Source organism: Salmo trutta, chromosome 13 (assembly GCF_901001165.1).
Source record: "Salmo trutta chromosome 13, fSalTru1.1, whole genome shotgun sequence".
NCBI classification, from domain to species: Eukaryota; Metazoa; Chordata; class Actinopteri; order Salmoniformes; family Salmonidae; genus Salmo; species Salmo trutta.
The window spans coordinates 56,488,434-56,503,511 of NC_042969.1; the positions used below are offsets into that span (position 1 = coordinate 56,488,434).

A 15,078-nucleotide genomic window follows, 5' to 3' on the forward strand; every position below is an offset into this window, starting at 1 on the left:
TTTTCTTGTGATTTATTTCGCCAGTAGTCCTATATCCTTCCACAGACAACTTCCTTATTGCGAACAAATTGTAACCTGCTTTACCAGTGTGTTGTTTGCAGCATTAGCGTGAGCAACAATAGTACAAGTGGCGGTTCGCCTTCAAAATAAAAGTTTCCAATTGAAACTGATGCAAACGGATACAAATTGTGGAATTATGCCACAACTGGACTAAATAATGCTAAACAAAGTTGGAATGTTCTTATATACATTCAATAAAAGATAATAATTAGTTAATTTGACACCAAAAAAGTTTTCAAATATGTTGAAATCGCAATGTGGATGTATTATACTTCAAAATTGCATTGGGGGCATACTTACATTGCAATGTACAGCCTTACCTATGGATCTTGGGTCCATGAAATGGGGTATCAGTCTACTCAGTGACACTCGCAGAATATAATTATGTTGAGTGTACACAAATATTAGATTCATAGCTCTTATTGAAGGAATTTAAAGGAAACTCCACCCTAAAACTATATTTTGGTATTTGTTTCATTGGTCTATTGTTGATATAGTCCCAAACAGTTCTCCATTTCAGCAATCAAGTTTTCAAGATGTATAACTTTCAAAATACATTTTGCATAATTTAATGCTGGGTTTTGCATCATATGGACTGGCATAGCTGTTCTGTGAGTGTCATTGAGTGGACACAAGATCCATAGGTAAGCCTGTACATTCCAATGTAAGTATGCCCCAATGCAATTCTGAAGTTGAATACATCCACAGTGTAATTTCAACCATTTTTTTTGCTTCAAATGAACTAATTATGATCTTTTGTTGAATTTGTATAGCAACATTCCAACCTTGTTTAGCATTATAGTCCAATTTTGGCATGATTCCACTATTTTTATCTGCTTGCTTTAGTTTCAATTCTAAACCTGTATTTTGAAACCGCCGATTCTACAATTGTTGCTCACGCTATTGTTGTTCACAACACACATGTGCCAGCCTTTTCATGGTTCATTGAAAAAAGAAAGAGAAAGTAAAACTCCACCGGGAAGCTCAACAAATATCTTTATCATCGTCTGCTCTCTATTGTAGACTGTTCTTCTTGTTTTACTGCAACAGACAACAACGGTGAATATAGTCCTATAAGGCTATTAGGATACTGCAGAAAAGGTAACAGGTAACTCGCCGAAAGTTCACTTTAGGTGAGCATCATTTGACGCAAAGCAATGTCCCGTGGTTCGAATGCTGGATTTGACCGACACATTACGATTTTTTCTCCTGAGGGCCGCCTCTATCAAGTCGGTGAGATATTTTGCTTAATTTCTCCAGTTTTGTTTCGTGCAGAAGATGACCTAGGCTAGTCTAGCATCTGTATATGTATCGTTCTATACCGTCTAAAATCATCTAAGATATTCGCGCAGTGAATGTGTTGCGCTGTATCTGACGATGAGCATCTCCATAGGCCAAACGTGTAGTATATTGTGATTATAACCATATTGTGATTATAAACATTTTGTGATTGTATATTTCATATAGCATGTGGGGGGGACTAGAAATGTTTTAAATGTGTGTTATTACTCTGTGGTATAAGATGTCCATCAATAAAGCAGTCTACCAATGTTTGAGACTTTCCCATGAGCACCTTTAGACCTACAGTATTCCAAGCCCCCTGTTTACCCCATGCAGCTTTTAAAAGTTAGCCAATATTTAAGAAGTATAATCTCATGTTCTCATGTGTTGTCCCTCAGAGTATGCCTTCAAAGCAATCGCCCAGGGTGGGTTGACGTCATTGGGCGTGCGGGGGACAGGCTGTGCTGTGGTGGTCACACAGAAGAAAGTGCCGGTAAGATATTCTTAGCTCCATCTCCATGTACCAGGAGCTTCTGCTTTAGTTGTCTTTGACTTCATCCAAATTAGAAAAAGAATGTTGATATCTGGCGTTAGAGAAAGAGTCAGTCATGAACAGTGAAGCATGACAGAGTGGTGTCTCCAGCATTTCTGCTGACAGGGCACACGCCACTGATTTGTTAAAGCTTGTCCAATCGAAATATTATATTGTGGCACCAACCCAATATTCCTAACAACAATGAGGTATCATCTACTATATGTATATATGTGACCCTGTCATTATAATACAGGACAAGCTGCTGGATTCTGCCACTCTGACCAACATGTACCCACTTACCCCACGCATTGGATGTGTGATGACAGGACACAATGGTGTGTATAATGGCACAGATGACATCTCACATCACACACACACACACACACACACACACACACACACACACACACACACACACACACACACACACACACACACACACACACACACACACACACGCACACACACACCAGTGGTGGTCAGTGGCGTTTAAGATGAGGGAGGACAATTGTTTTATTTTTTTATGAACATGGTCTTATTTCTATTACAGCATATTGGATGACTGGCATTCATATTCCATTCACCCAGTTCAATGTAACATCGATAAGGTTAGGCTACTACATGATACTCAAATTTTCCATATACCCATCAACAGGTTGCTACAACCTAGCCTATGAATGAAAAATTACAACGTAGCGGCACACAGGTCGAGAGAAAATGTTGGTGGCAGACAGTGACACACGGAGTGACACATTTAATACCGCCTTGCACACTCTTGCCTGCATCTAGCTGATCTAGGGTGTAATCGTTAGTCCAACAGTTGCAAACGAGTTTCTATTGGTCAAATTCAGGTATGTTTATCCCTGTTTCATTCCGTTTGCTTTCATTTAAGAAGAGTTTTTCAACAGAATTGGCGGAATGAATACACCCCTGGTCACGCATAAACACAGTTCACATTCATAGCAACCAAGTTGTATTCCTGCTCGCATCTATGCGCTGTCCTCCTCTCACCTTTTCCCTTCGTTTGTGGACTTCAATGCACAATACATCAGCTGTATGTGACCAGGCGAAATAACCTTTCCAAGCCAACCGTATCATAACTGCTACACACAGAATACATCGTTGTTACCATATTAGCTAAAGTAATGTCAAAGTCAACATAGCTAATAGAACTATCGTGTTAGTAAACCCGCTACAATCACGCAGTAACTTTACAGTGTATAGTTAGTTAGCAGTTTAGCACTTACACCGGCAGCCCGGTGGCAATAAATTCGTAAAACCAAAAGCTTACCTTGACTTGGAAGAGTTCCAGTGTTGTGTTGGATAGTCATAGCTAGCTAGCTAACATAACATCCATCTGTTTGAGCATGGTGTTTGAGTAGGCTAAACTAGCTAGCTGCATTTGCTAGCTAATTAAGTGAAACTGAAAAAAATGACAATCTCTCTTGCTTCTCCTTAATTTTTGAAGAAATTAATTTGTTAAAACTATTGTCTTTCTCTCTCTTTAAGTCAACTACTCACCACATTTTATGCACTGCAGTGCTAGCTAGCTGTAGCTTATGCTTTCAGTACTAGATTATTTCTCTGATCCTTTGATTGGGTGGACAACATGTCAGTCCATGCTGCAAGAGCTCTAATAGGTTGGAGGACGTTCTCCAGAAGTTGTCATAATTACTGTGTAAGTCTATGGAAGTGGGTGAGAACCATGAGCCTCCTAGGTTTTGTATTGAAGTCAATGTACCCAGAGGAGGACAGAAGCTAGCTGTCCTCCGGCTATACCATGCTACCATACAGAGTGCTGTTGAGGCTACTGTAGACCGTCATTGCAGCAAAAAAGTGTGTTTTAATAAATTATTTGGTAACGTGAATATATTAAGTGTAGTTTTATTTAAATGTTTTATTATTTTTATGAAATTCACTGAGAAGGATGGTCCTCCCCTTCCTCCTTTGAGGAGCCTCCACTGACACACACACACACACACACACATCCTTTTACTCTCTCTTCCTCTCCCCCTCAGCGGACAGTCGATCCCAGGTCCACAGGGCACGAGTGGAGGCCGCCGAATGGAAGTACAAGTTTGGCTATGACATCACAGCAGACATGTTGTGTCGGAGAATGGCGGACATCTCCCAGGTCTACACACAGAACGCTGAGATGAGACCTTTGGGATGCTGTGAGTGGTGTACCCCCTGTCCTCCTGTCACTATGTCTCTCTGTCCTCTTCCTCTCCATTGATTCACTCCCTCTTACCCTTACCATTAATCCCCTGGTTCCTTCTCCGACCGACTGTCTACCTCCTTTCTTTCAATACACCCTTTTTTCCTCTCCCTGATTGCCCAGTAATAACTTTTTTTAAATCACTTTGCCGTATTTTTCTAATGTAAGTGGTATATTTGCAAAACTCTAAACTGATAACACTTGTAATGCCCCCTATCTTATGTTTAGAAACTCTCATTGTGCTTTCATTGGGGTTTCACACATCTTTCACCCCTGAGTCATTCATGGAAAATCAACGATTTACGTGAAATACCCTGAGAACATTTAGTTTAGTCACCAATAAATCAGATAATGATAGGCTCACCATTTCGTCATTTTAACTACCATTTAATCCAAAAGCAAAAAATACAATTTACACATTTCAAAAATGTTATTTTTTAAGTGCTCAATAAAAAGAGTAGTAGGTGTTAAATATAATTTTCCATACAGTATTTGATAATAACTTAACATGCACAATTATTTTATAATATGTATCCAATGGCAGGTTGTGAGCATGTTGAGAAATATGTCAGTCTTACAGTTCCATTATTTCTTTACAGTACATACGTTGGATAAATAATCAGAAATTGGGTTATTGTAAAGCAGTTGGCTACTGTAAAGACATAGCACAGTGTTTTAAGCCATTTCTTCCCCATGGAAACATTCTACAAGATAACCTTTTCTACGTGACGTGTCAACTGCTACAGTATCGCCTGTCTCTTAGCCATGGTATATTGGCCATATACCCCATCTGCTCAGTTCTTATTGTTTAAATATACAACCCAGGTATTTCAGCAGTGCATTGTACATTACACTATAATCCCAGACGGTAGTACATAGAATGACGCTTTCCACTTTGTGCTATTAAGGCACACTGGCTGATGGAGAATGATGATGTAGTATTTACAGCCACATCCATATATGATTATGTTTTACCTTACAACATAAATTGATGTCCAATTGATACATTTATACATACAAATTATATAGTTTTACAGTGATCAGCAGTTATCAAACTAAAGTGCGTTTGGAAAGTATTCAGACCCCTTGACTTTTTCCACATTTTGTTACGTTACAGCCTTATTCTAAAATTGATTACATTCTTTTTTTCCCTCATCAATCAACACACAATACCCCATAATGACAAAGAAAAATAGTTTTTTAGACATTTTTGCAAATGTATTAACAGAAAAAACGGAAATATTAAATTTACATAAGTATTCAGACCCTTTACAGTACTTTGTTGAAGCACCTTTGGCAGCGATCACAGCCTTGAGTCTTCTTGGGTATGACGCTACAAGCTTGGCACACATGTATTTGAGGAGTTTCTCCCATTGTTCTCTGCAGATCCTCTTGAGCTCTGTCAGGTTGTTTAGGGAGCGTCGCTACACAGCTATTTTCAGGTCTCTCCAGAGATGTTCGATCAGGTTCAAGTCCAGGCTCTGGCTGGGCCACTCAAGGACATTCAGAGATTTGTCCCAAAGCCACTCCTGCATTGTCCTGGCTGTGTGCTTTGGGTTGCTGTCCTGTTGGAAGGTGCAGTCTGAGGTCCTGAGCGCTCTGGAGCAGGTTTTCATCAAGGATTTCTCTGTACTTAGCTCCGTTCATCTTCCCTCGATCCTGACTACTCTCTCAGTCCCTGCTGCTGAAAAACATCCCCACAGTATGTTGCTGCCACCACCATGCTTCACCGTGGGGATGGTGCCAGGTTTCCTCCAGACGTGACGCTTGGCATTCAGGCCAAAGAGTTCAATCATTGTTTCATCAAACCAGAGAATATTGTTTCTCATGGTCTGAGAGTCCTTTAGGTGCCTTTTGGCTAACTTCAAGCGGGCTGTGGCTTCCATCTGGCCACTCTACCATAATTGGTGGAGTGCTGCAGAGATGGTTGTCCTTCTGGAAGGTTCTCCCATCTCCACAGAAGAACTCTGGAGCTCTGTCAGAGTGACCATCTCTTCTCTTGGTCACCTCCCTCAGTTTGGCCGGGTTTGGTGTTTCCAAACGTGTTTCATTTAAGAATGATGGAAGCCACTGTGTTCTTGGGGACCTTCAATGCTGCAGAAATGTTTTGGGTACCCTTCCCCAGATCTGTGCCTTGACACAATCCTGTCTCGGAGTTCTACGGACAATTCCTTCAACCTCATGGCTTGGTTTTTGCTCTGACATGCACTGTCAACTGTGGGACCTTATATAGACAGGTGTGTGCCTTTCCAAATCATGTCCAATCAATTGAACTTACCACAGGTGGACTCCAATCAAGTTGTAGAAACATCTCAAGGATGATCAATGGATGCAGGATGCACCTGAGCTCAATTTCAAGTCTCATAGCAAAGGGTCTGAATACTTATGTAAATAAGGTATTTCAGTTTTTTATGTTTAATACATTTGCAAAATTTTCTAAAACCTGTTTTCGCTTTGTCACTGTGGGGTATTTTGTGTATATTGATGAGACGAAACAATATCATTTTTATCAATTTTGTAATAAGGCTGTAACGTAACAAAATGTGGAAAAAGGGAAGGGGTCTGAATACTTCCCAAAAGCTCTGTACATTAACTAGACATCACATCATTTTGGTTCAGTAGTTATCCGTTTTCAGCAGTTTGATTAAGTAATAGTTAATTGTATTGTTAACAAATGACAAGAAAATCATATTAAAAGTAAAGGGAATATTGCATTTTGAAACACAGATACTTATACTGAACAAAAATATAAATGCAACAATATCAACATTTTATTGAGTTACAGTTCATATAAGGAAATCAGTCAATTGAAATGAATTCATTAGGTCCTAATCTATGAATTTCACATGACTGGGAATACTGATATGCATCTGTTGGTCACAGATACCTTAAAAATAAATGTAGGGGCGTGGATCAGAAAACCAGTCAGTACCCAAACATTCCCAATGGGTGACATGTCTGGTGAGTGTGCAGGCCATGGAAGAACTGGGACATTTTCAGCTTGCAGGAATTGTGTACAGATCCCTGCATCATGCGGCTGTGCATTATCTTGCTGAAACATGTGATGGCGGAAGATAAACGGCACGACAATGGGCTTCAGGATCTCATCACGGTATCTCTTTGCATTCAAATTCCCATTGATAAAATGCAATTGTGTTCTTGTCCGTAGCTTATGTCTGCCCATACCATAACCCCACCGCCAGTATGGGGCACTCTGTTCACAACGATGACATCAGCAAACCGCTTGCCCACACGACACCATACACGTGGTCTGCGGTTGTGAGGCCAGTTGGATGTACTGCCAAATTTCCTAAAACAACGTTGGAAGCGGCTTATGGATAAGAAATGAATATTCACTTATCTGGCAACAGCTCTGGTGGACATTACTGCAGTCAGCATGTCAATTGCACACTCCCTAAACATTTCAGACATCTGTGGCATTGTGTTTTGTGACAAAACTGCACATATTAGTGGCATTTTATTGTCCCCAGCACAAGGTGGACCTATGTAATGATCATGCTGTTTAATCAGCTTCTTGATATGCCACACCTGTCAGGTGCATGGATTATCTTGGCAAAGGAGAAATGCTCACTAACAGTGATGTAAACAAATTTGTGCACAAAATTTGAGCAAAATAAGCTTTTTGTGCTTATGGAACATTTCTGGGATCTTTTATTTCAGCTCATGAAACATGGGATCATCACTTTCCATGTTGCGTTTACATTTTTGTTCAGTAGATAGAATATGTATCCAAATTGAAAGAGTGATTTGGTGTAGTGAATAAAAGACTGAATTTATTTGTTGCACCCAGTCAACTGAAGATGTGCTGAGAGTTTTTAAACATGAGCCATTTTGATGATCTGTTTAGATTTTTGTGCTTAGAGTTGTGAAAATGGCACCAAAGTGATTAAAAAAAATCTATGTGCTGTAGGTGAGTCCTAATTCCCACACAGAGGACTCAGTCCCATATCCTTCTCCTCCCAATGTCTCCAGGTATGATCTTGGTGGCCATGGACCCCCAGCTGGGTCCCATGCTGTATAAGTGTGACCCGGCAGGCTACTTCTGTGGCTTCAGGGCCACCAGCGTGGGGGCCAAGCAGACAGAGGCTAACAGCTACCTGGAGAAGAAACTGAAGAAGAGGCCGGAGCTGTCATATGAGATGACTGTGGAGGTAGGCGGATGGATAAACCTGGATACTCATGGAAACATCTGGCGAAAAGTGAAAGTCTGTACAGTATTCAGTTTCTCTCTCTCTCTCTCACTCCCTCTCTCTACTCTCTCTCTCTCTGTTGCTTTCCCTCTCTCCTCCTATAGTTGGCCATCTCCTGTCTCTCTTCTATTCTGTCCATGGACTTCAAGCCCAGTGAAATTGAAGTGGGTGTGGTGACTAAGGAAAGCCCCAAGTTCAGGTGCTATACTATCACAGTAACTGCATTTCGTCATCACTGTGTTTTTATATGCTCATATGGTAATGATCAAGGATTTAGACAAGGGAAAAACAGCGAAATGATCAATTCTCTATTTCTCTCTCTCCCCAACCCTGGTTTCTAACATCCACTCTCATCTTCTCTTCTTTCCTCTCACAGGACACTCTCTGAGACAGAGATCGACACTCACCTGGTGGCCATTGCTGAGCGGGAGTAGAGGTGCAGCCATCCACATACAGTACTTCAGGTGTCAGGCTGACTAACTAACAGACTAACCTAGTGGTTCAGTAATAGGACAATAATACTACTTCAGTACAATACTTGGATATGTTTCTACTTTCCAACTATTTACATCTACACAGGTTGATTTTCACCTTCAGTCTGCATATCAAATATTCTAGGACATACCGCCAGGCTGTAACTAGAATTCCCATGTTGTTGGATTGGTTTGATCGTGTGGATCGTTTCATCCATCCTATTGTCTGTATCTCATTGAACCCCATTGTTTATGACCACCAAAATGGGTTTTAGCTGCCTGTGCCAGAGCGTTACTCATGTCATCTATCACCTGCCACAGAAACACTGTCTAACAGAATAAAACACATCAAGTAAAACAAAAGAACACTAATATCCCTTTTTTATTCTGATATGCTTAGATGTTTTCTGTAGAATCACAAAAGACACAGTAGTACTTCACTTTTTGTATTTGTTTGATTCGATACATGTAACTAGAGTCCTGGGGCCGTATTCACAACATGTCTTAGAGTAGGAGTGTTGGGTCCGTATTCACAACATGTCTTAGAGTAGGAGTGTTGGGTCCGTATTCACAACATGTCTTAGAGTAGGAGTGTTGGGTCCGTATTCACAACATGTCTTAGAGTAGGAGTGTTGGGTCCGTATTCACAACATGTCTTAGAGTAGGAGTGTTGGGTCCGTATTCACAACATGTCTTAGAGTAGGAGTGTTGGGTCCGTATTCACAACATGTCTTAGAGTAGGAGTGTTGGGTCCGTATTCACAACATGTCTTAGAGTAGGAGCGTTGGGGCCATATTCACAACATGTCTTAGAGTAGGAGCGTTGGGGCCGTATTCACAACATGTCTTAGAGTAGAAGTGTTGGGTCCGTATTCACAACATGTCTTAGAGTAGGAGTGTTGGGTCCGTATTCACAACATGTCTTAGAGTAGGAGTGTTGGGTCCGTATTCACAACATGTCTTAGAGTAGGAGTGTTGGGTCCGTATTCACAACATGTCTTAGAGTAGGAGTGTTGGGGCCGTATTCACAACATGTCTTAGAGTAGGAGTGTTGGGTCCGTATTCACAACATGTCTTAGAGTAGGAGTGTTGGGTCTGTATTCACAACATGTCTTAGAGTAGGAGTGTTGGGTCCGTATTCACAACATGTCTTAGAGTAGGAGTGTTGGGTCCGTATTCACAACATGTCTTAGAGTAGGAGTGTTGGGTCCGTATTCACAACATGTCTTAGAGTAGGAGTGTTGGGTCCGTATTCACAACATGTCTTAGAGTAGGAGTGTTGGGTCCGTATTTACAACATGTCTTAGAGTAGGAGTGTTGGGGCCGTATCCACAAAACGTCTCCCCGACAAGATCCTAGGAATCCTGTTATATCGTTTTTTAAGACAAAAAACTCCCAGCTCAGAGTAGGTTTTAGGATGACGTTTTTTAAGACACTGCTCAGGCAATCTCTGAACCAGGAGAAAAATATTTTCATAAAAGTTTATCTCGGCTGGTAATCACGACAAATTGAGGTACCGCAAAGGAAAGATAGGGATGACGATCAAGTCACTTGCCGATAATGGTGCATAAAAAGGTCAATCATTTTCATTGAACACAATCAAAGTTAGCTTAGGCCCTAGATGGCTTCAATTGCCCGATTTATAGTCCTGCCCAATTTAGGCATATTTTGTAACAATGTGATATTGCGCTCCAAAGGGATAACTTGATTTAACATGATGTAGTTGAATTAAATAATGGAAAGAAAACCGTGATTATTGATTAGCCTAGTGGTTATAGGTATTCAGGCAATAGGCATATCATGTGAAATAGGTCTCGTGTGAAATCACTGTCAAAAGTGCAATAGATACGGTTGCGTGTAGCCTTAGGGGTAGATTATTTATAGATTGATTATATAGAAATATCAAAACATTCTTACAACTCCAAAGCAATTGCATGTGGTGCCGGAACCACTGACTTGCTGTTTTTCGCTATTATCAAGAAGCCTGCTGGTAACTCTTAACTGGTTAGGACCTATCATGAGGTGCCCTAAATATCTGTCCACTAGGTGGGACTCTTATGATGATTTATTTTCTTTTTAACTAGGCAAGTCAGATAAGAACAAATTCTTATTTACAATGACGACCTACACCGGCCAAACCCAGACGACGCTGGGCCAATTGTGCGCTGTACTATGGGACTCCCAATCACGGCCGGTTGTGATACAGCCTGGAATCAAACCATTAGACCGCTGCGCCACTCAGGAGCCTCTGAAAGAGGCTTCACGCATAGCTTTTATTTTGACCCATAAGAGTAGGAGTAAAACGTCTTTATTCTCAGCACTTACCACCAATTTTCTTCTCTGAAACGCTTTGAGGATACAGGTCCTGATCTAGGATCGGTTTTGCCTTTTAAATCATAATGAAAAGATAGGGGACCTGATCCTAGATCAGCACTCCTACTCTGGGACAATTTGTGAATATGGGCTCAGACATCGAACAATAATTCAGGCACAAATGAGTAACACACACATTCTATTCCAATTCTCCCACTGATCATGACCTCACTTCTCTGTTCCACACTCTTTCCATCTGAATCCCACTGTAGAAGAGGCTACACTTCAGTACTGGGCCAGTAGATGGCGTGATAGAGACCACGATGGGAGTTTCAGCAGGTATTAGGGCGAGAGGAATCCAGTTCACAATACACCAAATAACCAGTGGATGGCGATGTTGCTTAACTTGTGATATCCTCCCCCTTGCGGCCTTGCTGCCACTTCAGCACAAGGCATGCACAGGTGCCTCGTTGGTACTTCATAGAGCCATGTTGATGTTTTTATTGCCTGTTGATAATGCAATGATACATTTATGTGTGCTTTATAATTCAGGTTTATTAATTATATTATATTATTGCCACATGGAATTACTTTCGAATAAAGGTTAAATAAAATACATAAATAAAATAAAATCTAGTGCACTACTTTTCACCAGTGCGCTATGGGCCCTGGTCAAAAGTAGTGCACTAAATAGGGATGGGAGCCATTTCGGACATAGCCACTGTCTGATAAAAATGTATCTTCCGTACAATATAGCACTAGGATATTCTGTTAAACCCAAACATCTTCAAATCACATCACATCTTATTATTGTCACATACAGATGGTTAGCAGATGTTATTGGTCACATACAGATGGTTAGCAGATGTTATTGGTCACATACAGATGGTTAACAGATGTTATTGGTCACATACAGATGGTTATGGATGTTATTGGTTGCATACAGATGGTTAGCAGATGTTATTGGTCACATACAGATGGTTAACAGATGTTATTGGTCACATACAGATGGTTAGCAGATGTTATTGGTCACATACAGATGGTTAACAGATGTTATTGGTCACATACAGATGGTTAGCAGATGTTATTGGTCACATACAGATGGTCAGCAGATGTTATTGGTCACATACAGATGGTTAGCAGATGTTATTGGTCACATACAGATGGTTAACAGATGTTATTGGTCACATACAGATGGTTAACAGATGTTATTGGTCACATACAGATGGTTATAGATGTTATTGGTTGCATACAGATGGTTAGCAGATGTTATTGGTCACATACAGATGGTTAACAGATGTTATTGGTCACATACAGATGGTTAGCAGATGTTATTGGTCACATACAGATGGTTAACAGATGTTATTGGTCACATACAGATGGTTAACAGATGTTATTGGTCACATACAGATGGTTAGCAGATGTTATTGGTCACATACACATGGTTAACAGATGTTATTGGTCACATACACATGGTTAACAGATGTTATTGGTCACATACACATGGTTAACAGATGTTATTGGTCACATACACATGGTTAGCAGATGTTATTGGTCACATGCACATGGTTAGCAGATGTTATTGGTCACATACACATGGTTAACAGATGTTATTGGTCACATACACATGGTTAACAGATGTTATTGGTCACATACACATGGTTAACAGATGTTATTGGTCACATACACATGGTTAGCAGATGTTATTGGTCACATGCACATGGTTAGCAGATGTTATTGGTCACATACACATGGTTAACAGATGTTATTGGTCACATACACATGGTTAACAGATGTTATTGGTCACATACACATGGTTAGCAGATGTTATTGCGAGTGTAGCTAAATGCTTATGCTTCTAGATCTGACAGTGCAGCAGTATCTAACAGGTAATATCTAACAATTCCACAACAAAACCTAATATTTAACAAATTCCACAAATAAACCTAATACACACAATCTAGTAAAGGAATGGGATGAGAATATGTAAGTATAAAATATATGGATGAGCAGTGACAGAGCACCCAAGATGCAGTAGATAGTATAGAATAGATAGTGAAGGATACAGTATATACATATGAGATAAGTAATGTGAGATATGTAAACATTTTTAAAGTGGCATTATTAAAGTGACTAGTGTTCCATTTATTAAAGTGGCCAGTGATATCAAGTCTGTAGGTAGGCAGCCGCCTCTCTGTGCTAGTGGTGGCTGTTTAATGATCTGATGGCCTTGAGATAGAAGCGGGTGTTGTAGGTGTCCTGGAGGGCAGGTAGTTTGCCCCCGGTGATGCGTTGTGCAGACTGCACCACCCTCTGGAGAGCCCTGCGGTTGTGGGCGGTGCCGTTGCTGTACCAGGCGGTGATACAGCCCGACAGGATGCTCTCGATTGTGCACCTGTAAAAGTTAGTGAGGGTTTTCGGTGACAAGCCACATTATTTCAGCCTCCTGAGGTGGACCATTTCAGTTTGTCGGTGATATGTACACCGAGGAACTTAAAACTTTCCACCTTCTCCACTACTGTCCCGTCGATGTGGATAGGGGGGTGCTCCCTTTGCTGTTTCCTGAAGTCCACGATCATCTCTTTTGTTTTGCTGACATTGAATGAGAGGTTATTTTCCTGACACCACACACCGAGGGCCCTCACCTCCTCCCTACAGTCTGTCTCGTCGTTGTTGGTAATCAAGCCTACCACTGTTGTGTCGTCTGCAAACTTGATGAATGTGTTGGAGGCGTGCATGGCCACGCAGTTGTGGGTGAACATGGAGTACAGGAGGGGGCTGAGAACGTACCCTTGTGGGGCCCCAGTGTTGAGGATCAGCGGAGTGGAGATGTTGTTTCCTACCTTCACCACCTTGGGGCGGCCCGTCAGGAAGTCTGGGACCCAGTTGCACAGGGCAGGGTCTGCTGTGCTTTATCTTGACCAGGTCGCAGTTGTAAATGAGAACTTGTTCTCAACTAGCTTACCTATTTAAATAAAGGTGAAATAAAATAAAAATAAAATCAAAGGGTCAAGACCCAGGGACTCAAGCTTAATGATGAGTTTGGAGGGTACTATTGTGTTGAATGCTGAGCTGTAGTCAATGCACAGCATTCTTACATAGGTATTCCTCTTGTCCAGATGGGATAGGGCAGTGGGCAGTTGGGACGGTAAGCAAATTGAAGTGGGTCTAGGGTGACAGGTAGGGTGGAGGTGATATGATCCTTGACTAGTCTCTCAACAGTGCTCCGGGGCGATAGTCATTTAGTTCAGTTACCTTTGCTTTCTTGGGAACAGGAACAATGGTGGCCATCTTGAAGCATGTGGGGACAGCAGACTGGGAATGGGATTGATTGAAAATGTCCGTAAACACACCAGCCAGCTGGTCTGTGCATGCTTTGAGGATGCGACTAGGGATGCCTGTCTTGCGAGGGTTAACACATTTAAATGTCTTACTCACGTCGACCACGGAGAAGGAGAGCCCACAGGCATTGGTAGCGGGCCGCGTCGGTGGCACTGGATTGTATTCAAAGCGCACAAAGAAGTTGTTTAATTTGTCTGCAAGCAAGATGCCGATGTCCACGACGGTGCTGGTTTTCTTTTTGTAATCCGTGATTGTCTATAGACCCTGCCACATACGTCTCGTGTTTGAGCCGTTGAACGCTTTGCTTGTTAGATTGCCTTACGGAGGGAATAACTACACTGTTTGTACTCTGCCATATTCCCCGTTGCCTTACCATGATTAAATGCGGTGGGCCGTCCTTTCAGTTTTGCGCGAATGCTGCCATCATTCCACGGTTTCTGGTTAGGGAAAGTTTTAATAGTCACAGTGGGTACAACATCTCCTATACACTTCCTTATAAACTCGCTCACCGAGTCAGCGTATAAGTCAATGTTGGTCTCTGAGGCTATCCGGAATATATCTCCCCCACTCTTGACAGTGTTCTCTTAGGGTAATCAGCAATTCCCATCCTCCATTGTAGATGATTAAAACCCTTGGATAAAGCCAG

At 41.4% G+C, this 15,078-nt stretch overlaps 1 protein-coding gene across 1 annotated transcript; it reads left to right on the forward strand.

Moving 5' to 3' along the window:
- The first annotated feature begins 986 nt into the window (after positions 1 to 986).
- LOC115206109 (proteasome subunit alpha type-6) lies at positions 987 to 9,141 on the forward strand. The gene is made up of 7 exons (XM_029772704.1): positions 987 to 1,293; positions 1,740 to 1,834; positions 2,130 to 2,211; positions 3,895 to 4,050; positions 8,088 to 8,266; positions 8,410 to 8,504; positions 8,682 to 9,141. The coding sequence occupies exons 1-7, from the start codon at positions 1,218 to 1,220 to the stop codon at positions 8,737 to 8,739; spliced, it is 741 nt and encodes a 246-aa protein (XP_029628564.1). The 5' UTR covers positions 987 to 1,217; the 3' UTR covers positions 8,740 to 9,141.
- Positions 9,142 to 15,078: the final 5,937 nt, after the last annotated feature.

Bases quoted from the DNA above. Each gene is read 5' to 3' on its own strand.
- LOC115206109 (XM_029772704.1), top strand. From the start codon at position 1,218: ATGTCCCGTGGTTCGAATGCTGGATTTGACCGACACATTACGATTTTT. The intron at 1,294-1,739 runs GTGAGATATTTT...GTTGTCCCTCAG, and splicing joins GGGCCGCCTCTATCAAGTCG to AGTATGCCTTCAAAGCAATC. The intron at 1,835-2,129 runs GTAAGATATTCT...ATTATAATACAG, and splicing joins TCACACAGAAGAAAGTGCCG to GACAAGCTGCTGGATTCTGC.